Below are 26,472 nucleotides of genomic sequence, written 5' to 3' on the forward strand. Positions count from 1 at the left end.
CTTTACTCTGTATTTTCTATCTCTACTGTCCTGTCAAATTAAGGCTAAAACTGCCAAAAGCTATCTTCGAAAAATAGCCTGGCTGATAGAGCAAGCGCTGACAGGTGAACAATGAGGCTGCTCCCTGCAGTCCACATCTTTCTTCTCCAACTGAGATCTTCCTGTTTTTCAAGGGCTTTTAAATGTGCTCTCAAGGACACTAATCGGTTGCCTAGCAACTTCCGGACAACCGTTGGCCGACTCCGGGCCTCTTGCTGATGCAATTGGCTGAATAAACATCAGTCAATGGTAACTGCTATTTATGACAACCATGCTTTTGCTAAGCATCCTGGTAATGAAAGGGCAACAATGCATAACACTGGTTTAGAGGAACAGATGGGACTCTACGGGCACACTTTTCATTCTACAAGCTCATAGGAAAACCTGTTTTATCACAGGCCTCCATCTTTCCATGGTGTTTATCAACAGATACAAATGCTCCCTTGGTGTGCCCCAGTGCACACCAAGTTGAAATGTGACAAAAAAACAATAATAATAACAAGGCAAAGGGAGACAGTATTTCGTGTTTTTTTTACTTTCTAATCCCTAGGCAAACAGATACAACACATTTTTAGTGTGCATGTACAGAGGTAATGTTAAATCACCCCTCAGTATAATCACTTCTGAGTTTGTTTGCCCTCTGTAATTTGATTATTTTGTGTCTGATGCCGTCTTTCGAGGAGGTTTTCTCAATAAACTTCACCATTTAACAATACACAGGTTCTGATGTAATTATTCCTTGTGCTACTTAGCACATGAGAGAAGTTTGCCTTCAGGGCTTTCTGCCAGGAAGCTTCACCTAACCTAACATAACCTCAACCTAACCTTAACCCTAACCTAACGCTTACCTTGACCTAACCTTAACCGATAGCTAACCCACAACATAATCTCTGACTGCTGGATGAAAGGGGTTGGAAGGCCTTCTGGCAGAAAGCCTGGAAGGAAAACTTCTCCTACAACCTGCTACTTACAAGACACACCTGTGCAAAGACCTAACTTGGACGTTTCAATGAACGAAACTCATGTTTTATTCATCAAAACATCAGATTTTAATCCATCACTATTAAAATATTCATCCAGGTATCAAGATGAGAGCAGATAGATGGACTTTATTGCAAATACATTTGCTTGTACTTGCAGGGGCCAATTTGAAGAGAGATGCAAGTCAATTTTCTCTCTCTCTCTCTCTCTCTCTCTCTCTCTCTCTCTCTCTCTCTCTCTCTCTCTCTCTCTCTCTCTCTCTCTCTCCCTCTTATACTTGTGTAACAGTGTAATAACCACGGATGTGTAGACTCGCTAGCCCTTGGCTAACGGGTCGGACCCTTTAGTTGACTGGTTAGCGCAGTCGCCCGTGGTGTGGGGAACCCAGGCTCGATTCCTGGCTGCCCCCTGAATTCTTGCTGCGTTGGTGGCAGAGGTGGGATGGTGAGACCGTGACGCTATCGGAAGCACGTGAGCCCAGAGGCGTGAGGGGGCTGGTATGCTGAAGCGTGTCCCTGCACTTCAGCATACCAGCTCCCTCACGCCTCTGAATGCATATGCATCCCACCGCTGCCAACCAATGTAGCGAGAATTCAGGGGGCAGCCGGGAATCGAACCTGGGTTCCCGGCACCACGGGCGACTATGCTAACCAGTCAACTAAAGGGTCCAACCCATTAGCCAAGGGCTAGCGAGTCTAGTCATCCGTGGTCGTTACACTTGTTAGCATTCAGTTGAAATATGATGGAAAAATAAAACCAGCTATCTGCTTACCGCCTACCTATTAAGTTTAAAAGATGCTCACTACATACAAATACATGAGGAAGTTATTCACAAATAAAAGAAAAATGAAAGATACAGGGAGTGTAAGAGGGGGTAAGAGAAAGAAAAGGGAAGACAGACAGACACAGAGAGAGACAGAGAAAGGACAGAGAGAGAGAGAGAGGCAGAGAGACAGACATGAAAAAAAGAAAGACAGAACAGACCTGCACGGTCTGTGGGACACTTACGACAGTCAGACTCGTCAGACTTGTCCTTGCAGTCAGGGTCTCCATCACACTTCCAAGCCAGCCGCACACACTCCCCATTGGCACAGCGAAACTGCTCGGCAGTGCAGTTGGCGCGGCGACTCGCCGGGTGGGGGATCCCGTCACTTCCGCAGCGGTCCGACCCCTCATCTGAGCCATCGGGGCAATCGGGGTCTCCGTCGCAGCTCCACATGAGGGGCACACACTCAGAGGTGTTGCAGCGAAGGTGGTTGGGTCCACAGGTGAGTGGGGAGGAGCACTTTAGTTCATCGCTGCCGTCCCCGCAGTCATCATCCCCATCGCACACGTAGACGGTGGCCAAGCACTTGCGGTTGCCACACATGAACTCACCACTGGGGCAGGCCTTGGCATCTGGAGGGAAAGTGGAGAGAGAGATGAAGCAAGAGAGAGAGAGAGATCCAAGTATTGTAACTCAAGCAAAGCCAAAACAAACATACAAACATCTTTTTTTCCAGTGAGTAATAACAAAGGAGTTGGAGGCTTTAGCAGTCCAAACTCAATATCTTTGGCACTCAGAGGTCATTACATATGATCATGATACAGAACCGAGTCTCAAAGGCATATGAGCTCCTGCATCTTCTGCTTTGCCAATAACAAAGCAGGGAGGGGAAGACAGAGGCAGCCATGTAAGATGCTTTTTTTTTTCATATCTTCTTCATCCAAGTAGAGACTGATGCAGCCTATTCTCTCTGAAGTGCTTCTGTAGAAAAGTAAATGGGAAATGCGTCAAATCAAATCACTTGTGTTCCTCAAATGAGTGGCTTCATGACTATTCAATGCTGGGGCTGACCACTGAAAGAATGGGAGATCTAAACCTCTACAATGTTTATTAAGAGAGAGAGAGACTGAAAGACAAAGACTGGGTTTAAAACAACAGTTGTGTATCCTCAGCTGTGCAGAGGACAGTGGTATCAACCTGCAAAGACAGAGGAGGAGGGCTGAAAAAGAGGTAGTAGGGCTTGTGCAAGTGTGTGTGTGTGTGTGTGTGTGTGTGTGTGTTGTTTGCTGATTATCACATGAAGATGGTCAGAGGGTTCTTCCGCTGTGGAGGGAAAGATAAAAAGACCTCTTTCTGCCTGCCACCTGTCTTCCTCTCCCCACTGCACATAACAAGACCACTGCACCTTTCATAGGCTTGATATCACCATACCTTGGCCACACACAAGCTCTCTTACTAACTTTGCAATTTTCATGCCTGTCCCCATCCTTTCAGTTCTCAGAGTGGAGTATGTCTACCCTGCTCTCTCTCCCTCTGTCGCTTTCTCTCCGTCCCCTTGTCTTCTCCATCTATCGCTGTTTCCTCTCTGCCTGGCCAATACCTTGCAGCCTGTGAAGGCAGCCAGGGCTCCAACTGTGTGAGTCTCGCTGCAGAGGGAGGGAGCTGCAACGAGAGGCAGGTATTTATATACACTGCAGGGAGCTCAGCACCGACACGCTTTGCCCTTGACTTTGCTCTTATGGCCAGTGACAGCAAAGAAATGCTGTTCTAAACATTTTGCACCGGATTGACACAAAGGACAAGCCTATTGTTATTGGTCTGTAAAAAAAGCTTTGCATCTCCTTAAAAGGAAACTTTTCAGAAACTGATTTTCCCACTTTGTGTTTTTTGAAAATTTTTGCCAGAGTTTTGCAGAGGTTTGCTTTACTTCAGCACTCATGAAACACACAGGCCATGCGTAGGCCGCGACGTCATTGTCAATTCCAAGAAAAACTAAAAATGGGGTTTTTTGTATGTAGGGTGATGTGTAACTTCAGAACGGGGAGCTATAGCATCAGCAATACGGAGTGTGTTTTTGTTTTAAACCTAAAGAAATGAATCTACAAGGCAGTTTTCTGCGGGTATTTTGAAAAGCTCTAAACATAAAATCCAGGCATAATCATACAGAAAAGGGGAAAGTAAAGACGCTTAACAAAATAATGATAATTATAATAATTATATACATATATGTAGTGCTTTTCAAAGCCAAAAAAAGGCAGGAGGACAAACATGCTAGAAGAATGAGCACAAGAATAAAAGAAAAGGCAAGAGAGAAGGAAAAGTGGATAATCATAGGAAGACAAACATCACTGGTGAACATGTCCTCCGCAAGTAACAACGTGAGAACCGAGTGTCCTAATTACCATCCTACTTAATCCCACCATATGTTAAATTAACCATGTATTTTCTCCCATTGCACATATGACTGCGCAATGAATTAATTGCACTGAGGCAGGCTGGATTATCACAAAACTGCGTACATCTCCACCAGCACCAAGGAAAGCCACTGGAAAAAAAAACCCAAGTGTTTTACATTTGGTTCAGCCAACAGATTTATCTTCATCAATATTAACTGCCTTCCATCTGAACCGGACTTGTTTTATATCTAAATTATTCAGGAAATTCAGTAAACATGTACAGAACCATACAACGAGAAGGGTATTAGTAATATACACAACCAGTCTGGACAGATGCCCAGCTGAGTAAATTAATTACTAGAGTTTGAAGCGGGATTTGGTAGAAGCCCATGAGCTGTGTGGGTAAGATGTTATCTGGCACACGGGCTTCGGTGATGAGATGGAGATGACTCCTTCACAGCAGAACTGAGATTTGTCACTTTGTGGGTTGCAAATTCAAGTTTTCTATGGACTTGTTTGGCTACAAGCCAGGAGTTCCTCTAATAAAGAGGGTGAGCTTATTGTTTGATGATGTGTATTGTATATACCAGGCAGGGCAGACTCTTTTACAGTACATACAATCTTGTTTTTTAGACCCGTAGAAAAGGGGTGGGCAACTGTGATGATAGAGAGGGCCACAGAAATGTTATCCTCACTACCAGAGGGCCGGATTGTGACCGTGCACTTCCACCAGTGGGATACTGTAACCCCATCACTCAATTAACCAATTATATCTACGGATTTAATGAAAAGAATAAAATACATACTGGTAATCACATTTTATTGCACCAACATTTCTATTTAATGAGCTTAACACAGAAACAAAACGTCCACATTCCTGAGCGATATACCAATATTTCTGTGCAATGGGGTCTCAAAAATAATGGTATTCAGTAATGGTGCAAAAGTTAACAATCACACTAAGTGCAACAACTAATAGCCATGTTTCCAGTGCATTTCTACTCTGCCTTCCCATTCCATGACATGTTTCAAATAAACATGCTTTAGCTCCAAATGGTAAATGGACTGCATTTTATATAGCGCTTTTCTAGTCTACCGACCACTCAAAGCACTTTTTTTTTACAATGTATGCCTCACATTCACCCATTCAAACACACACACACAGATGAAGCCATTGAAACGCACTTGCAGCCATGTTCTTCTTATTTCGGCTTGTTCCCCGTTTGCCAGGGGTTGCCACAGCGGATTTGATCGTTTCCATCGGTACCCTGTGAGGGCACAGCTTCACCTCCAAGAGCTTTCGCCATCTCTACTGCACATAGCTTCATCGTCTCGCCATCTGACAAGGGCTTATTTGCTTTAGCAAGCTCAAGGCGCCTCGAGAGGAATCCTGTGTAGACGTGGCTATGGTCAAAAGGCTCTGCTGTCGGTGTATTTTCCCTTTAGGTCAGTGATGATCGCGGCTCTGGCACCTCCAGTTTACATGGGATATTTGTCTTTGTGCGTGTCATTGTAGTGGCGACTCAAGTTGAAATCCTTCATGGCTGATTTTATTTCCGGGCACAATAAACACATGGGTTTAACTTTGAATTCCATAAACTGATGTTCTGTTTCCCATCTTGCCTGGAAGAGGCGGTTCTCTAAGTCAAGTTTTCTTTCTTTTCTTTCTTTTTTTGCCGCGCATGCCTCTTCTCGTCGCGTGCCGTTGCAGAAGAGGCCCGCCGAGACCAAGACGAGACCATGTGCAAGCAGTTGCTTAGCTAGAGGCCTCTTGTGTTTCGAGGGCGTGCCCTCCATCAGTGGACAGTATAATTACAATTGGGGTCCGGTTCTAATGTGGTCAAATGGCCCGCTTGCTTCCAATGCCTGTGAAACCAACAATTTATTCATATTTGGAAATTGACCCACGGGCCGTAGTGAGTGAGAACGGGGACCACCAGTTGCCCTTGTCTGCCGTAGAAAATATAAGTTCCGATTTTTATAACTGCAACTCTGCAACAGGAAGTATTTTGGAAAAACAAAAAACAAAAACAATCGCAGAGCAGACTGTAGAACAGATGTGGAATATATGAGGTGTTGCATGCATGAATCAGAATCAGGTTTATTAGCCATGTAGGTTTGCACTACATGGACTTTGACTCCAGTTTTGTGGCTCTTAGTGTACTTAACATAGAATAACAACACTACAACACAATCTTCAGGTACTATACACACCTAAAGATTGTTGTTTTGTAGTGTTGTTATTCTATGTTAAGTGGACTGAGTGAATACCATGACAAATCATGGTATACAATTTAAAATTTGCCATATTATCCTGGTAACCTCTTCACTGTTTTTCAGTCATCCATATAGCCGGTATTGCTGTGCACCAGTTATAACTGAAGATGATGTCCTACCTCCCCAGCTCTTGCTGATATTTAGTACAGGCTCAAGTTGTGTGTAGTTCAGTAGGATCATCACAATAAGGAAATGATACTGACAGGCAACAGCAGGCATGCGGAATATACATAAAACATTAATTTAGTAATTAGCAAAAGCTCCACCCAGGTTCATTGCTCATAATGAAACTAGTAGGCAATGAATGAGAATTCAGCAAACTGCTATGCTGTCCACACCAATAAATTCTACTACTACTACTACTACTATAGCTATTACCAGTTCTCCTGCTACTACTACTAGTAGTAGTAGTTCTACTACTGCTGCTACTACTAGTTCTACTAATACTGCTACCACCACCAATACTACTACTACTACTATTACTACTACTACTACTATTCGTTCTACTAATGCTGCTGCTGCTATTACTACTACCACTACGACTAGTAGTTCTAGTACTTCTACTACTACTACTACTACTACCTCTACTACTACAACTACCACCCCTAATATGTTGGTAGTAAAAATAACAGTAATTACATCGAAATATTCTATTTATTTAACTACTTTCCAAGACACTCGACAGGGAGATAATTTGAGTTAGGGTGCCTCTACAAAGCTGTCAATTTTTAGATATGGAGGCCAAGGTTATTGTAATGTGATGGTCAAGCAGCCTACCAGCAGAGAACTGCGACCCAGTTCTCTATCCCTTGTTGGGGAGGAGATGCTGTGATGATGGGAGATTGTTGCCAATGGCAACCACTAACTCCGAGGAAGAAGCAGGGATGACTGGTCACTCTTGTCACATTAGGCTAACTGCTGTCACGCGTGAAAGCACTTGCGTTTGTGTGTGCGCACATTTACAAGCGAGTATGCATGTGTTTATGTGTATGTGTTGTGAGTCACATGCCGCAAAGCCGCGAAAAACAGTGTCAATTTGTCTGTGGGGGTGTGTGGGTGTGTGTGTGTGTATGAAACAAAGAGAGAGGAAATGTCGAAGTGGACTCAGCTCTCTAGCCTTTTTATCTGCACACAGCGCATTACTTTACAGCATATCAATCAGTGTATGTGTATCCCACTGACTCCTGCACTGTCTCATAGATATTCACAGATAGGGACACAGGGGACTGCACAGAGCACCGAGGCCCACTGCAGTAAGGTCACTGGAATGAGGATGTGCATGCACGCACGCACGCACGCACGCACACACACACACACACACACACACACACACACACACACACACACACACACACACACTGACTGGCAGTTTTAGACAGGTCCACTTATGTCTCACCAGGGGAACAGTTTAAAGGCTGACCTTTCCTGTGACGGCACACTCACATTTACTGAGCCAACAAAGACACAGAGAGGAGAAGAAACAGCTCCCTGCTCCACATTTACAATGGAGAGCAGATAATAAAAGACTGGCAGGGACCGAGAGGGGAGGTTTTTTTTTTAACCTTCATTTTGATATCATTATTGACTGAGAAGAAAAGCTACATGACACTTTGAGACAGGACCACGGTGAGAAAAGGGGACATGGAATGAATGCTAAATCATGAATGAGCCGAGAAAAAAAAAATCTACAGTGAAGCCAAATGGAAACCTGGTTAGCAAGCAAGCCCAGCAATGCTAATATTTTCATTCAGAGTGAATTGGGGACGAAATATCATTCAAGTACGACAACATACTTCCACCAACACGGAAGAATGCTGTCATATTTGAATGACACTTAGGTCCTATAAAATAGACCTCTCTGGGAACTTGCTCATTGGGGATGTAAATCCCATTGCCTGTTGGTTCAGCTTTACTGCAGGGATATACACACTTTCACAGCTGAGAGAAAAGGGAAAGGGGTCCATGGAGTCATTTAAGGATACGAGTAAAATATAACGAATAACACACACACACGCACGCACACACGCATATAAAGAAAAAATACACTGTTGCTCCCCTCCCTCAGAAATATATTTCAAGTTGACCGCACAGACAGATGATTTCAAGGGAAGCCTCTCTTTTGCCACGCCATGAAAATACATACACACACAGACACACACACAGTGCAGTCAACATCAAATATCTGAAAGACCAGTCAGATGAATTTAAGAGAACCCTCTCCTCTGCCATGCAATACAAATGTGTGTGCGACCACACACACACACACACACACACAAATACTGCTCTGCCTTGCAGTGGGTCCCAGTAGACAGGCTTACTCTACTGAGAAGCCCGCTGAGTAAACGCACATTCCTCTCTCCATCCCTGAGAGTTCAGCATGCTGTTAAACTCACTCTTGGATCTTCTCTGATAGCTTAATGCAATGTTAGTCAAGAGGAATTTCCTCTTGTAAGGAGCACATTCTGCTAAATACATAATTAAACATACAGATGACTCAATTAGCAAGATGCCTCCACCAGATTAAGTTTTTCTGGGGCTGTGACGTATAATGTGCCCTGTTAATTTCTTGTAATAGAGGAGTACATTTGGGGATATTTAAGCAGAACAAGCATAGCGTGTACAGCCTCTTCAGTAGGCACAGTCTCTGGGGTTCTCCAGTCGGATAAATATAATATGTTGGGGCACATATTTTCAGAGCATGCTGAAAAAGGATTAAGACTGAGAAAACAAACACACGCAAAAAAAAAAACAGCTTTATATTCAGAGGAAAATTAAAGTGTAGAGTCTAGCAGACACACCCCCCACCCCTGGGTCAGACTACTGGTACAGCTTCCTCTCGATGCTCTTGTGTTGTGTTCTCTAACCTGACTGGAGTAGCATGGCGGAAAGATCTGCAACAAGAGACAATACAATAAGCATCAAAAACAATCGCAGGGAAGTATTTGAAAGTGGGACGCTTCAAAGACTATAAGGGAAGTTTCACTGACAATTTCCCTAACAGACTGGTTCCTTTTTGATGTGGAAAACTCCAACTCACTAAAACAAAACCCTTAAAATCATATGAACTTGTTGTTTCACTGAGGTTTGGATGTAAAAAAATGCACCTTTGTATTCTGCGTAAGCATACAAAACAGGAATTAATGACTGGCTCGATACAGAACAGTTAGCAAGAGTGTCAATGATAACGCGACAAAACCCATCCACATCTGATGAAAGTTTGGTATCATCGAACCTCCATGCTGCCAGGGAACTTTTGTTTGTGATTGACAGTACGTTGGTGTGGATGGTGCCAGTTCTTTTTGGTAAGGAACGCAGATTAAAGGTCTCATTCTCAGCCAATGACTGCTCCTATATCATCATGCCCTTACATACAATGCCATGATATAGCATTTCACGTGTCATCAGGATCAGGAATCAGGATCAGGAATCTAGAAAATGTATTTTTAATTTCATTCCATGCACCTGTGCACATGAAATGAAACGAAATATAATTTCCACCAGCCCACAGCAGTGCAACACAAAGACAAAAACACATCCACACTACAGGAACACATATATCCAAACTACAAAAAGAAAAAAAAACAACTACAAAAACACAGACATCCAACATATCAAAAAAAAAAAAAAAAAAAAAGAAAGAAAGAAAGAAAAAAAAACACTGTCCAAGAGAGCAAACGCCAGGATGACTGTCGGACAGCAGGTCTGCATGGGCTAGTAGTTACCTTAGCCTGCCCTGCTTCCACTTACTGTCAGACCACCCTTGGTGTTTCCTCTTTGGGCGCAGCTCCAAGCTGGGCCGTGGTGCCTGGGCCCACTGGACGCGGCAGACCAGGATCCCCCAACCGATCCAACGCCAATCCAATGCTCAATAATCGATCCAATGCTCAATAATCCAGGTAAGAAAATCAAAGAAGGTTGGATCAGCTCATTCGGATACAACATTTGTTGACAGATACGTTTCATCACTCAACTAAGTGAATTTGACTAAATTTGACTCCGGTTTTGTGGCTCTCTCACTTAACATAGAATAACAACACTACTCCACAACAAGTTGAGGTTCAGAGTTACACTAGGAATTGTTTAAATTTTAATGGCTACTGATGTAATGTGCCATGGAAAGTAAATGAGAGCAGAGCTAAACATTGCTACTTTCTTTCAGTTTGAAGGTCAGGGTCAAAGGTCATGGTTTGTACATGCCATAGAAGGTCACAGAAATGATGGTACTGACCTCTGCCTTTGGCTTCAGAGAAGGTTTTGTTCAGGTGAGCAGGGGCTTGTACACAGGAAACAGCATCACAGAGAGATGCTCTGAGTTTCCAAGGAGACTGAAGAGGTCACTTAGATTCTAAGTGACCTCTTCAGTCTCCTTGGAAACTCAACCTTTATTGACAGATACGTTTCATCACTCATCTAAGACTTAGATGAGTGATGAAACGTATCTGTCAATAAAGGTTGTATCCAGATGAACTAATTCAAACTTCTTTGACATGGGATGGAACATTCAGGGACAATGTATTGTATTCCCGTGACCGGCCACATGTCCACTCTCTATTAAACGCAAACATACAGACCTAAAGTCAGATTTGTTTGACGTGAATCCCCTGGTCGCCTCCTTGTCAAACACTAACCAGCTCCGCATGTCTCTGCATAGAGAAATGCCCAGGCCAATAGGTCATTTCCACCTCCCTCACTGGGCTACAGTTCTCCAAATTAATCCTTGGCAGCCGATAATCAGAGTCATTTAACACACAGTGTTTCTGACACACGAGGAAGCAGGAATTAATTATCTCTGCCCTATGGAAATATTGTGAACTGTGAATTGTGCTGTGTGTGGGTTGGTTTACTTTCAGCTTCCTTTAGGGCTTTCCTGGGCTAATGTCTGTGCCCTCAGTTGTATCGTTTACAATACTCTGAGTCCAGCACTGAGTTTAATCTCATGTTAGATTAATGAGCATAGGCAGGAGCAACTAATAAAATGAACATAGATCTGTGCTGCAACACTGTTTCAGACAACTCCTGCCTTCCAGTCCATCTGAGGAGTGTGTTGCCTCTGATGGGATGTGGCCCCTGTGTGGGGGTGGGGGGTGGGGTGGTTGCCCTTGTGTCAATGAGAGGCTTAGACTGTCACATCAATACAGACATTAGAATGAAAAAAGGATTAGCGCAGGCTAGACTGAGTCTCAATGGACGGCACAGTGAAAAGCCCTCCAAGCTAAGAAGGTATTAGATCTTAAGTCGATTGGATCACTCCAACTTGGTCTGTTGCAAGTGCTTGGGGCCTCTTTGAGACCGGAAGTCACTAAAAGAGAGCACTTGTAAGCTTATCTGGCAAAAGAAAAAGGCTAACAAATTGAGATTACAAGTGACTCCTCCACATTTGAGGTTCTTCAGTGGCTTGACAAGATAAATAATGAGCACCACAAAGCATTTTCTATGTACTATTTTCATACGTATATATTTTTCTTAGACGTGAGTAGGAAATGTCAGTCTGTTAAAACATGTCAGTCATCTCTATCAGATTCACAGAAAGACATGCCAATTTGATTTGGTTTTCCTTGCATGACTTGAGCATTTTCTGAAAAATTAACAAGATCCGATCACGGCATCAAATTAACACGATCTCATCCCAATCCGTGAGATTATCATGTCATACACACACACACACACACACACACACACACACACACACACACACACACACACACACACACACACACACACACACACACACACACACACACACACACACACAAATAGGAGAGCCAATAACTGAAAAATCAAAATAAAACAGTCATCAAAGTGTATGAGGTAATTCATCCCTTTGCTCCCATGGTAGTTTCACTGCTCTGTGGCAGAAATCTTCAACCACACACCCCCTACAGGGCTGTGACATCAATCATTTTTTTCTCAATGTGGTGGTGGTGGTGGTGCGGGGGGTGATTCTTCACGCCGCCTCAGAAGTAGGGCAGGAGTATTTATTGCAGGGTGGTGCAGTTGCACGTAACTGAACTGTCTGATTGGCTGTTTGGTAGCTGATGTCATCTTTGATTGGCCAATAGCTGCTGCGGTTGATATGCTAAAGACAAAGGGTTCAGAGGATGTACTAAAGAGAACCAACAAAGACAGCCCTAAGCATTTGTTTGCATTTGATATTGAATACAATCACTCATTTCACATCAAAGTTGATTTCTTTCCAATGCAACTGGCTTAATTGGATCCTTTCTATTCCTTTGAAATCTTTTTTTTTATATATATATATACAGTATGCCTCCAATTGTGCTCTTATGTCTGAAGCTGCTGGAAGATAATCAGAAAAGATGAAATCTCGTGAAATGCAACCGAGTAGAAATTCTGCACATTGCTCATATGTAGGGATTACATCAAGAGAGTAAATCAGGAAGCTTGTGGGAGCTATGAGCATGTTTGCAGTAAAGGTATTAGGATTCATTTTGAAAGTCTTGCTTTCGCCATAACGGGGGCAGTGATGGGAGGGGCGTTTTGTATTTTTTACCTTTGCTAGCACTGGAGGTGACTGCTTGGATAGTGCTGTGTGAAAAGCAGTTGCTGTGACCTCTCAGATCTCCTTGGCAGCTTAATTCCTAAAAAGTAACTAATGACAAAACTAGCACCTTTTTCTGATGTTCGGGGAAATGTTTGCTTTGGCACCGCTATATTTAGCAACCCATGTGACACTGAAGCACATAAAAAAATCCTATTTCACACTTCCACACCCCACTCATACATGTGGGTAAATCTCACTAAAAGGTCTGTGTCAGGCAGTCAACAGACTAACTGATATGAATAGTTTAATCGTCCGGGCTGGAGTCCTTAGTTTCTAGCATGAAGACTATTTTCTTTATTAATCATTTTGATGTCACTTTTTGTCTCCTTCACTCTCTTCCATTAGATATCAGAGGAGTGCTGTCATGGCCACTCCCAGTTCCGGCCACTCCCGGTTCCAGCCGCTCCAGCCTTGGTTTCAATGTCATGTCTTGTCCTGCTCCAACAATGCCATCCCAGTCCTGACTCCTGTCCAGTTTTCCTTTGTTACCCATTCGCCCAAAAGCTGTTGTTCATTATTCAATCAATTCAATTCAATTTTATTGTCATTAACAACAATGTGCAGGCACATATTAAAAATGAAATGAGGGCTGTGGCTTCACCAAACAGTGCAAGACAGACACAGACAAACACAGCAAACACAGTATAAGATATACACACATGAGGACCAAAAGCTAAAAATAAGTTAAAAAAAGAAAAAAGAGCTGGAGTAAAAAATATTTAAAAATATCTACAGACATTCAGTGGGTAGCCAGGTTCAGGTGGGCAACAGCTTGTGGAAAGAAGCTGTTTTTGAGCCTGGTAGTGCGGGCTCTGAGGATCCTGTAGCGCCTCCCAGATCGCAGGGGGGAGAACAGTCCATGGTTGGGGTGGGTGGGATCTCTGCTGATGCTCAGACCCCTTCGAAGGCAGCGTTTGTGATAAATGTCTTTTATGGCTGGGAGCTGGGTACCGGTGATATGCTGGGCCGCCTTGATGACCCGCTGCAGAGCTTTCTGGTCTACTGAGGTGCAGTTGCCGTACCACACTGAGATGCAGATGGTCAGGATGCTCTCTATGGTGCAGTGGTAGAAGTTGGTGAGAATTTTGGGGGATAGACGGGCTCTCCTCAGCCTCCTCAGGAAATGCAGGCGTTGTTCGGCCTTTTTCACAAGGGCCTGGGTGTTTAATGTCCACTAAAGGTCCTCGCTGATGTGGACTCCAAGGAATTTAAAGCTGGAAACACGCTCCACTTCCACCCCATTGATGTGTATGGGGGAGTGGCTGCAGCTTCTAGACCTCCTGAAGTCCACAATCAGCTCCTTCGTCTTCTGCACATTAAGGACAAGATTGTTGGTAGTACACCATGATGTGAGGTGCTCAATCTCGTCTCTGTAGGCCATCTCGTCAAGTGTGTGTGTATTTAAGTTTGGCTGTATAGTTTGTTCATCGTCAGAGCATTCCATGTCTGTACCATGTTCTCATCACGTGTGCTCCTGATACCCTCATGTTGCCAACGTGTACCCCTTTTTTGCCCAAGTAACCCAATATGCAAATTATTATGCAAATTATGTGATGATGTCATCCAACCGCTTCCAGCAACTATTAGAGCAGCCAGTACCTGCTGTCCTTACAGAAGAGTTGGCAGCACTAGGGCTGAATGCTGAGAGGAGATGCTCTGTAGAAGTCGCAACACGGCACGAGTTTCATGACAAAAGAGACATTCATGCTAAGTTTTCTTTATTCATGTGGTAATAAACTGTCAATTAAATAGGGATTTCAGTTATCAACATGAATCGTTGATTCATTTTTGTTCATTCATTTTCATTTGTCCTCTTTGCTTTAACAAAGATTATCTAGTAATCAATACCTCTCTCCCGCCCCTCTTTCATTCATATTGGTTTGTTGAACTAGAAAAGAGGTGGAGCACCTGCAGAGCTAGGCTCTTAAAGAGGTAGCAAATTGGGTCAAAAACATTTAAATGCAACTTTTCAGAAAAAGTGCAAAAACACTTGCATCTTTTACACTGTGTGTCCTTGTTACTCAAATACCAGATGAAAAACAGTCAATAGTGTAAATGCTGGGAATTCACATTATTGCTTTGCAGTTCTTTATTTATTTATTTTTCTTCCGCCCATTTTTTGACACTTTGTAGCTCCTTCATACTTTTAGCTACTGAAACCATTCAACTATCAAAATGTTCAACTCATTAAGGACATTATTGCACCCCTTTCAGATTTTTCATACCCTTTGAACCTTTTGAAATATTCAACTTTTTTCAGCCATTTTTTGAATGGGAGTCAATGGGGGACTTTTGCAACTTTCCACCTCTTTTACTCCTTCATACTTTTAGCCACTGAAACCATTCAGGTATCAAAATGTTCATCTCTTTAAGCCAATTAAGGCTCACATTTCGGTTTTTTGAAATCTTTTATACTTTTAGACATATTAAGCTTTTTCTACTTTTTCAAAACAATGGAAGTCTATGGGGAAAGGTTGAAACCCTTATCACCTTTGAACTGTATTGCCTCCTTCACCTTTTGAGCTAGAAACCCCATTTAAAGCTTAAACAGTTCAGGACATTCAGCTGTTTCAGAATCCTATTCAGATTTTTAAAATATTTTATAGTTTTTGAACAATTCAGCTCTAAAATTTAGCAATTCTGCCATACACTTTGCCTGTTAGAATGTTCAGTCCTATTGTGACATCACATATCAATGTGAAACTCAGCTGCCAGCCTAATTAATGTGAATGCTGGGCATTCACACTATTGCTTTGCAGTTCTTTATTAGTGGCACCACTTCCACTCTTTCATACTTAAAACTACAGAAACCATTCAACAATCAAACTATTTATATATTTAGCACATTATGGCAAATTTTTCAGTTTTTTATACCTTTAAAACTTTTAAAATATTCAGCCATTTCACATTTCAGTTTCCAGGTATTTCAGGTAGGCTAGTGACTTTCTGACTTTTCCTATTTATCCATTTTCAGCAATGCTTTCACGATTTCTTTCAGCAACTCAGCATTCACATGCTTTTTCTGTGGAAAAGCATTTTTCTAGAGTTGAAAATTATATTCTTAAGCGCTTACAAAATGTGAAGAGCTAAATGGCACTCAGGTATGAAAGAGTTGAAGCATACCTCTTGATGACTAACATGCAGTATGGTAAAACAATCTCATCTCCCTTTGTCAACGGTGGAATGGAAGTGAAGACAAAGGTAAGTCGGCTGAGCCCACGCACTCACCAGATGCACAGTCTTCCTCGTCCGCCCCATTCTCGCAGTCCCTCTCGCCGTCACATCTCCATGACAACGAGACACATTTGTTGGTGGCTCCTCCACAGTCAAATTTCTCTGGAGGGCAAGTCTGTTTGCCTGTGGGCAGAGATGAAAGCGATAGGGGGATTACTACAGCATTTCTATGGGCCCATAAAAAACAGCAACAGCAACAACAAGTGCAGCCCACTGGTTGACCCTGTTTCAATCACCCCCATGATACATTTAAACCCCATCGAAAAACCGACTCCCCTCTCGGGCCAATTCATTTTGCTGCCTGGCCTGGCTCTAAAGAAACATGTAAAGGGAACATGAAATACACCAAATGCACAGTTGGCTGTAAAGCAAATGAACAACCCAGCCCCCCTCTTCCTAGGCCAATCTGCTGTAGTTGGCCCAGGGTGGGTTTGATCCAGATTACACTGCGTTTAGTACCGAGCACGCTGTTGTTAATTATGCATCTCTGCTACCAGTGCAGCCTTAAGCCCACAGAGACAAATCAATAGGTACGCCCACTGCACTTGTCATTTGTCTATGTCTTTTTTATCTCATAGTTTGGAGTGTCACCATTATTTATCACTATTGCATGTCAAGGTGATTTGTGGGTGACTTTAATTTTACAGGATCGTGATCGGTTAGGCAGAGGCACAGGGGAGCAACATGGTTTTATCTGAAATGCAATGGACTAAGAGAAGATCACTGCAGCGTGACTGATGGGAAAAAGCTTTGCAATGAATATAATTTTTACAGCTAAATCAGAAGCTCTGATGCAGTCACCTGCAATGCTAGGTGCAAACTGCCTTGTGGTTAATCGGACCTGACAGCGAGAAACTCTGAGGAGCCCTCCTCTCTGAATAAAACACACCTGTAATGCATTCATTATGAGACTGCATGTTAGTAATGCACCCTTTATAGTAACACACACATAACTTTATATTACGCCTTTTAATAAATACCCTCAATTCTAAGGTCAACACAAACGAGACTGACAGTATTTTTTTTGTGTTTTGTTGTTTTGCTTTTTTAATACTGGTGATGATTTGCCGTTATAGTTTGAAATGGCATTTTGTACTGAAGTTACTAATGATAAAGAAGGTGTTATGTAATGGTCATGTAGTTTCTTGTGCTTTGGTACCCAATAACAATCCTTTCCTCAAAGAAGTTATCTACCAATGAGCACTCCTCAATCATCTCATCGTCCCTTGGACATCCAACACACTCCACTAAGAGCACAGGAGAGTGATGCAATGCATGAAAGACAATACTAGATCGGTTTAAGGAACACTTAAAAAAGGGGAAATGATGAAAAGGTGTTGTTTGGGAAGCTGTCATATTAGTCAAAGTGACTGGAAGGCAATGCATTTTTTTATTCCTTTCCCCAAACCCAAGTCCAACCTTCAGCGGGGCATGGTTTAACTTCATGAAGAAAGCAGCAACAGGCACACTTCTATCTGCTCAAAGGTACGTTGGCCTATGTCCGGCTTGGTGTGTTTGCTGAGTTGATGCGACACTGAAGTAGTAATAAATGGGGTCACCTTTAAAGTTTATTGGACAAAACAACAGTAAGCAAGGGAGGCAGGTCTCAGTTAGAATCCACTTTTTTTACAAAATGCATGACTGAAATTTAATTTGGTGTATTTTGTGCATTTATTTCCTAGCAGCGCTGCAAATGTTAAAGAAACTCATTCTGAATTCAAAGAACTTGAGTATTGACTTCCTATACAGCTTAGAGAAATACATCACAAAAACAAATAAGGCAGCAAACTACTACCTTTAGTAAGATGGCTGACTAAAAGAAAAATAACCTCAAAGACACTGAGGATGGGAGATATTTGAATTTATCAAACCATATGGTGTCACTCTGAGGCCCTGTCAACGCTAAACCAGAGACGTCAGAAAACACTACTGCCATGCTGAAAATGAGTTGAACGTTTTCACTGCACACTAGCATTTCAGATGTTTTAGAAAAATTCACCATCCACGTGCTTTGGCTATGCTACTACCCTGGAAAACTTCTCAAATCAATCCATATTTTAAAATGAATTATCCCACAATGATAATGTAACTGGGCCCTGTGATGGCCTGGCGGCCTATCCAGGGTGTCTCCCTGCCTACCGCCCAATGACTGCTGGGATAGGCTCCAGCATCCCCATGACCCTGAGAGCAGGATAAGTGGATTGATGGATGGATGGATAGAATCAGAATCATATTTATCATCAAGTAGTTCAAGAAGATACAATGACTTTGACTTGGTATGTTGGTTCACGAGGGAAAATTTAACAGCAACAGTAAGGTAAAAGTTAAAAGAATAAAAATATATAATAAAAGTAAAAAAAAAAAATATATAAGCCCACCACTACCACTACTACTATTACTACTACTAGTTCTACTAATAGGAAAAAATATATAAAAATAGGTGAAATAAGGTGTAATAATGTGGAAACACTGGGAATATGGCAAGTACTCTATTTACAAAATGTTAAATGAGAATCTTAAATAAGAAGTTATTCACAGAACAAGAAGTTATTTGTAGAATAAGTTATTTATAGGGTTGTGCGGTCTTTAGGTGCAGTGTCCATATACAGAGTGCACAGTAGGGTAGATGTAGTTCAGTGTTTGTGCACGTGAGTGTGTATGAATGTGTGCAGGTGTATGTCCTGTCGCAGTGTGGAGAGAGGGTCAAAGGTCAAAGGGTGTGGGCAGCGTGAGTATCTATGGGTGTCTAGGGGCTTGATGGATAGGCCTACTACTGTGGGGAAGAAGCTGTTCTTGTGCCACGAGGTTCTGGCTTTTATAGATCTTAGCCTCTTGCCAGAGGGGAGTGTTTTGATGAAGGAGACTAAATGTTCACCATGATGATCTTCATATCGACTTGAAATGAGTGGAAAACAATGGCTGCCTGCAAGGTAGGAAAAAATGCATTCAAAAACTCTTGAACATGATGTTATGCTTTGGGAAATGGTCAGGAGTATTGTAAAGTATACGTGATTTGTAGTAAATAGGCTTCAACATGGCTATAACACTGGTATAGTCGTTTCTGTTAGGCATGTGCGGACATCTTGAACCAGCAGCTTTACATGAGATCACTTGACAGTCAATATCAGCGTTATCAAAAACCAACATGTTCAAATCGATCCACTTTGGAGAATGTTTTCAAAAAGGACATGTTTTCAGTGGTTGAAAATGGCCGCTTCATGCGGAAGAATACCCAAAATGGAGGGGGGGGATGCCTTTTCAAATTTACCCATGTTAGTGTGGACATGAATTGAAAGAAGTCTCTGAGTGTCCCTGCAGCCCAAAGGGTGTGACGGTGGAAAGGCGGTAACAGGGAATGCTAGTGGGGGTGTGCCCAGCTACAAATACTCAGAAATACATGTATAGTAAGTTCATGTGTAAATGTGCATATTTCAAATGTTCCATGAGATTGTCAAACGTTTCTGTTTGTTCAGTGCCCCCGCGTTGAGGGTGGTGGTGTTATGAGTACACATTCTACATTTTAGATAACTGGTTTACAACGTAGGGGTTTAGGTTACTTTTGTTCAGCTTTTATATGATATATTTTTCAGTTTTCAATTTTGATTATAGAATAAGACATAGATGACGATATCAATGGCAGTGAATTTACATCTAAAATAGGCTTTTCTTTTAGTTTTGGGTCACTTCCAGTTTAAGCCCCATCGTACGTCTGGTTTCTCTCCGAACACAAATACAAATGATCTTAGCACCACAACAAATACAGATATAGGCACAAACAATGGCCTCATTTCACATCCTTAGTTGTCAGAGCAGCAGCTGGTGTCTGGGGAAACAGAGCTGGGGGTATGGCTGACGCAGCCAGGCCCTGAGCTTCATCCAGGAAAAAAAGCACTGACCACCGATGTGCACAGCAGTTGTTTCTAAACCCCAAATAAGCCAGGCCACAGGAGGATTGTATGGTTTTGCTCAAACTCTCAGATATAACTGTCTAAGAAGAATCATCCACCCATAAGTCACATCATGTTGTTGGCCTACAAATTACATTGTTGATTAAACAGTGACGCGATGATTTGCAAAATTAAGAGAAAGGAAGGCAGAGGATCAGAAGAGAGGACACCAGAAAGAACCGGGAACGATGAACTATTATTAAATGACTAAGATGAATGCTTCCAACTGACTAATGCCCGAGAGCCAATACACACTGGCTGGTGTGGAAATGAAGGAGGGAGAAGCGAGTGTGAGGAGATGAAGGGCATGAGGAGAGGGAATCTTTCGAAAAAGAGAATATCACTTCCTCTAAATGAATTCAAACTGATGTGTCAGTCCAAAGAGAGAGAAAGAGAGATATATGAGAGCATGAGAGATGAATAAGAGGAAAGCAAAAGAAAGAGAGTCTGAAGAAAAGACAGCGTAAGCCATGAGGAATGCAATGTAAAGTATCAGATGGGGGGGGGGGGACAAGAGACCAACTGTCCAAATGACCTTTCAGGTTTCAATCCTCAAGCAAAATCAAAGCCGTACATAACAAGCGACAGAGATGTAGAGAGGCATGATGGGAGAAAATGGGGGGAAAGGGAATGGAGTAAAACTGGAACCCAGCATAAGGGCAGAGAGCTGTCCAATTCTTTTAACTGATGCATCTTTGATGAAGCATGTACTCAATTGCTGCTCATCACAAATAAGGGCATTAAACATCACTGAGCGCCAAGGTGGTGGTACTTCACATTCCACTGCTACTGATTGGTTTAACCTCTGATTTTATGAAGACATAACTAATGCTCTATTTTTCTTTCTTTTTTTTTCCTTTTTTTTGGCTTGTTATAAAAGTCAGTTACTCATAGACAAAATTACTGTCTCCATTGTTTGCCAGCAAGGTGAAAAATGGGGGCTGATCTCATGTCTGGCGTTACACTGCAGATTTGATCTGAAATGCACCACCGGTTAGTAACCTCAGGTTTTGTTCATGCCAGCTTGACAATATTGCATCAGTTGAGCTTTTTATTTGATCATTGCTGGCAGCACATTATCAATCATGGTCTCTTGCCGTTCTCATACTTGGCTTTGCAGATGAAAGATGAACTGCAATTCACAGTCTGACTGTCAAACACAGGATGGAATTCAAGGTTCTTTTATTTGTTTCTAAAGCCTTGCACGGGCTGGCACCCCAGCACATTTCAGCTTTTCTCTGTCCCTACTCCAACTCTACGCCACTCAGATCCTCAGAGCAAGTGCTTTTTTTTTTTTTTGATTTTCTCCCCAATTGTATCTGGCCAATTACCCCACTCTTCCGAGCTGTCCCGATCTCTGCTCCACCCCCTCTGCCGATCCGGGGAGGGCTGCAGACTACCACATGCTTCCTCCGATACATGTGGAGTCACCAGCCGCTTCTTTTCACCTGACAGTGAGGAGTTTCGCCAGGGGGATGAAGTAGCACGTGGGAGGATCACATTATTCCCCCCAAGTTCCCCCTCCCCCCCGAACAGGTGCCACGATCAACCAGAGGAAGTGCTAGTGCAGCGACCAGGACGCATACCCACATCTGGCTTCCCACCCGCAGACATAGCCGATTGTGTCTGTAGGGATGCCCAACCAAGCCGGAGGTAACACGGGGATTTGAACCGGCGATCCCCATGTTGGTAGGCAATGGAATAGACCAGAGCAAGTGCTTTTAACAGTTCCATGAACAAGGCTAGCGGGTAAGGGAGAGCTGGTCTTCGTGGTGGCAGCTCTAAAGCTTTGGAACGGCCATTCAAACATTCCCCCTCCATGACACTTTTAAGATAAAACTCAAGACATATGTTTTCAACGGCCTTTGCTTGTTCTGAGTGGTTTTTGTATTTTAGTATGTTATAATCCTTAATTTTTTATCTATTCATTTAATCTCAAGTTTTCTTCTGTTTCTGTTCTGCATTTCTGCCCATATTTTGATATTGCCTTGTATCTTATCTTTGCCTTTCACCGCTGTTATTCATGCCTTTTTACTACCATCTGTGTTTTTTACTGCTGATTTTATCTGCCATTGTTGTGCATTTCAGTATAATTGCACAGCACTTTGGTCAACTTCAGTTGTTTTAAACTTGCTATAAAGTTGATTTGATTTGTTTTAACTTCCACTAAGCATGGGACATGTCACAAAAAGACAGTGTTCCTTATATTGTGTTCTGCAGCAGTTTCACACAAATCTTTCAGTCCACTGTTCATTAAATCCTCTAAAAATGCTGGTATCATAAGTTGCTCGGCTGGCACAGCAAACTGATATATTAGCACACCATCACTGACCGGGTTCATGGTTCAAGCTCTAGTGTTTCCTCCGGCCCAGCCAGGTGTCACAGGAAGCACAACTGGCAGTGCCCATGGGTGGAAAACAGGAAAGTGTAATGTGACCCACCATTGCTATTAATGACTCCTACAGGTAGTGGGGTGCCTGAAAAGCTTCCGTGGGACCTGAGGGAAACAGTGTGAGCCTCTCTACATCTGGAGAAATCTGCAGATGTAAATTTGCAGCTGGCAGACTTTACATGTATCGAAGGACACAAGTGGTGATTCTTAGTATCTACTATTCACTTATATCTGTACTGTACATATCTTTATATTCAAAATAAGACATGTTTAATTCAATGCAATTAGTCCTGGACAGAATGGCAATTCTATATATTGAGGCATTGTATTTAGTAGGGTAACTTTGCAAGTGTTCCCTTGAGCCTATGAAAGTTGAGATAATGATAAGGAAGGAGACTGCTTGGCCTCTCTGCCTCTGAGCTGAAACGGCACAGAGTGCTCCAATAACATGAATCATGGACAGATTTACTGCTTCATTAGGCTGGGCTAGCATTGCTCTGTCCTTCTCTGTGAATTATACATCAGGTACAGCAGGGAACACACTCACTGCTTGCTAGCTATGAGGCAAGATATTATTGTTATCTGCAATGTCCATTAGCTAGTCGGGCACTCTACCAATGGTTTCTCTACTGCCTGCCGAAATTCAGCTCTCTAAATGTGCCCTCTCACTGTGAGTACGACATTGCCTTCATATTAATCAGTGTTGATTCAAATGTAGATCTAAAGGACAGTTTTGTGTAGCAAAAAGGAGCAATCACTCTTGTGCAGCAATTACAATACACTGTCTCCACAATTTTCCATGTAACACGGTTGTGAATGACATAAATACTTTCTGGAAGGATGAAACAGGAGTAGAGCATATTGGCATGGTACATGTGGTATGATGGCACGGTGGCTCAGTGGTTAGTACTGTTGCCTCATAGCAAGAAAGGTTGCTGGGTTCAAAGCCAACAGGGGCCATTCTGCGTGAAGTTTGCATGTTCTCCCCATGTTCATGTGGGTGTGCACTAGGTTATCCAGCCCCCCAACCCCAGACCTGCATGTTAGCAATATACTCCAGCCATTACTGTTGACCAAGGCTCCAAGTTCTGGAGCTGGGCACCAGAATAGTTTCGATGGGTTGAATCAGACAACAAATTCTAAGAAAGAGTAGATAATGAAGTGATTCTACTGTTATATAAAGAGACAATGTGAGTTACAATAAGACGACAAGGCACAAATCCTGTGCATACTGGATGCATTTGACACCTTTGTGAATCTAACCAGGAAATGGTAAAGAGTACCTTCAAATGTGCATTGGTACCCAGTGGAGTCAAGTCAAAACCCAAGCAGCACAGTTAGGTGGGGTACAGCAAACATCTACACAGAGTAAATTCTCCACATTACAAAGTCAACAAAATGAGGCAAGGTTTCCTTACTCATGAATTCCCTGCACAGATTTACAGCTCAATGAGTACAAAGAAGTTCCGAGAAGGCATTTTTCACGAAAGCCCTCTTCGGAGAAATACCTTAAATCCACTGTGAATTATGTAATTGTAAATGGAACAACATTTGGGCCCCGTATAATGATTTTTAAAAAGGAAGGGTATCCATTGAAACATTTCAAAATATTAGACGTTTCGCAGTTTTATAACTGATGCAGGTTTTGGCTTGGTTAGGGTACGATTGTAAGGCGGACTTCACAGTTTGTTCCCAAAAGGATCCACAGGAACCTTTCTATGACCTGTCACATGAGAAAAGAGGACAAAAGAAGACATTTTTACTCGTTTCCTCAAAGTGAATGCGAAGTGACTGCATCAGATAAATGCACGGTAAACTGCTTTGGAGAGAGGGCCGCTAACGCTGTACATCTGGCTGCTGTAGCCTGATTCCTTCCTGATTACACATTAACCTGCTACAAAAACAGCAAGTTCGGGGACTTCAAAGAGTCATTCATTTTTCAGTACTTGAGAATAACTCACTCGGTGTGGCCTGCATCTGAATTCTTAATATGCCAGAGTAATGCTACTCCAGCGTGTAATTGGGAACTCACTCAGAACCAGAGTGATTCTGGCACACAACTCTGTATCTGTAAATCCAAAAATGTCTGTCTGTGTGTGTGTGTGTGTCACAGAGAGAGAAGTGGGGGAGAAACAGGCAAAGTAAACAGAGTTGTGAGGAAAAAGGAATGAACAATGGAATGAGCGGTTTGTGCATGAAAAATAGAGAAAGGAATAACAGGATGAAGGGAGAGAGAGCGAGAGAGACGGCGAAGGGAGAGTAACTGGAGCATGATGCATTAAGGTGTATGCTCTGCTGTATGTTAATCAGCTCATGTAAAACAGGGGCTTCACTTTCACTCTGTTACAGGTCTTTGGCCCTGACACAATAGCACATTTCAAAACCCTTAAAGGTGCATACTGAAAGCAGCCGGTGTGAGATTCTGGTCCGAGGATTCTTGTTATTATAGCAACAACTCAGCAAAGTTTTGGTTGTATTTAGTTTCAGGACGGGCACTGCAAATTTAACATCCCCCCCTTTTTCTCCCCAGTTGTACCAGGCCAATTGCCCCACTCTTCCGGGCCAATCCTGGTTGCTGCTCCACTCCCTCTGCAAATCCAGGGAGGGCTGCAGACTACCACATGCTTCCTCTGATACATGTGGAGTCGACAGCCACTTCTTTTCACCTGACAGTCAGGAGTTTTGCCAGGGAGACATAGCACATTGGAGGATCACGCTATTCCCCCCAGCCTCCCCCTCCGAACAGGTGCCCCAACCGACCAGAGGAGGTGCTAGTGCATCGACCCGCAGACACGGCAAACTGTGTCTGTAGGGACGCTCGACCAAGCCGGAGATAACACGGGGATTCGACCTGGTGATCCCCGTGTTGGTAGACAACGGAATAGACCGCTACGCTACCCGGATGCCCTGCAAATTTAACATTAATAAACAATGAGGAAATAGCATTTGAGACTTAATAGTTACTGCTGCTGTTGAAATGTTGCAATGAGAGGATTTTTTTTTTAATTTCCATGTCAGAGGTTGATTTTTGCTTCCTATATCTAACAAGTAAAATACAGCACTTCAGCTTTTAAATAGGACAAGTCAAAATCACATCACTGCCTTGTAATCTTGCTAAATGGGTGGTGCCGACAGCCAATCCCCAGTCAAACAAGAGGAATGAGACAGTTGATCAGAGAGTGATTCAAGTTGGCAAAATGGCTGCTCCAGATTGGGTCACAAGCCACACGCAAACTTATCCAATCTCTTTTCTTCAGTCTACCCTACTTTCACCTTCATTTGAATGTGATGGTGACAGTTGGATCCACCCAAACAGACAGACAGCTGTAATGAAGTGTTTGGCTCTCATTGACGATCCCTCTTATTGGGACGTAGACATGACGTGACAATTCTCATTTCGACACACAATCAGGAGGAGTCCACGCAGTGTGGTAAAGGTCACCTGTGTTGTACCCATCCTTAGCTTTCAGGAAAAATATAGAAGGTGGGAGTTGCAGCTCAATGTTTTTCCTACTACCGCATAGTGGAAACAGCTGCTTATTTGAGTGAGGAATATGAAGACCTAGCGCAAATGAGACCACAGCAGCCATGATAAAGGAGCCAAAAATGATGAAACCCAAACCAAAAGAAACATCTTACATAGGAGCATAGATGACTTACTTAAAAAGCAAAATTAAAAGAAAAAATCTTAAGGGGGGTCTGGGTGGCGTGGCGGTCAGCTCGGAAGAGTGGGGTAATTGGCCAGATGCAATTGAGGAGAAAAAGGGGAGAAAAAAAAGAAAAAATCTTCTAAAAAAAAAAAAAACCCTATTCCTGGTCAAACCGAATCTATAAGTAAAAACCACAGCAAGGGGCGTCTGGGTAGTGTGGTGGTCTAT

At 42.7% G+C, this 26,472-nt stretch overlaps 1 protein-coding gene across 1 annotated transcript in view; it reads right to left on the reverse strand.

Annotated features, from left to right (window-relative positions):
* LOC130123413 (low-density lipoprotein receptor-related protein 8-like) overlaps window positions 1-26,472 on the reverse strand; it is a 156,117-nt gene that overhangs the window by 46,841 nt on the left and 82,804 nt on the right. The window contains exons 4-5 of the mRNA XM_056292565.1: window positions 16,250-16,378; window positions 2,029-2,418 (exon numbers count right to left, since the gene is read on the reverse strand). Coding sequence (XP_056148540.1) covers window positions 2,029-2,418; window positions 16,250-16,378 — 519 coding nt within the window. The remainder of the gene's footprint in view (window positions 1-2,028; window positions 2,419-16,249; window positions 16,379-26,472) is intronic.

The sequence above is a fragment of the Lampris incognitus genome, chromosome 14 (assembly GCF_029633865.1).
Source record: "Lampris incognitus isolate fLamInc1 chromosome 14, fLamInc1.hap2, whole genome shotgun sequence".
Taxonomy (NCBI): Eukaryota; Metazoa; Chordata; class Actinopteri; order Lampriformes; family Lampridae; genus Lampris; species Lampris incognitus.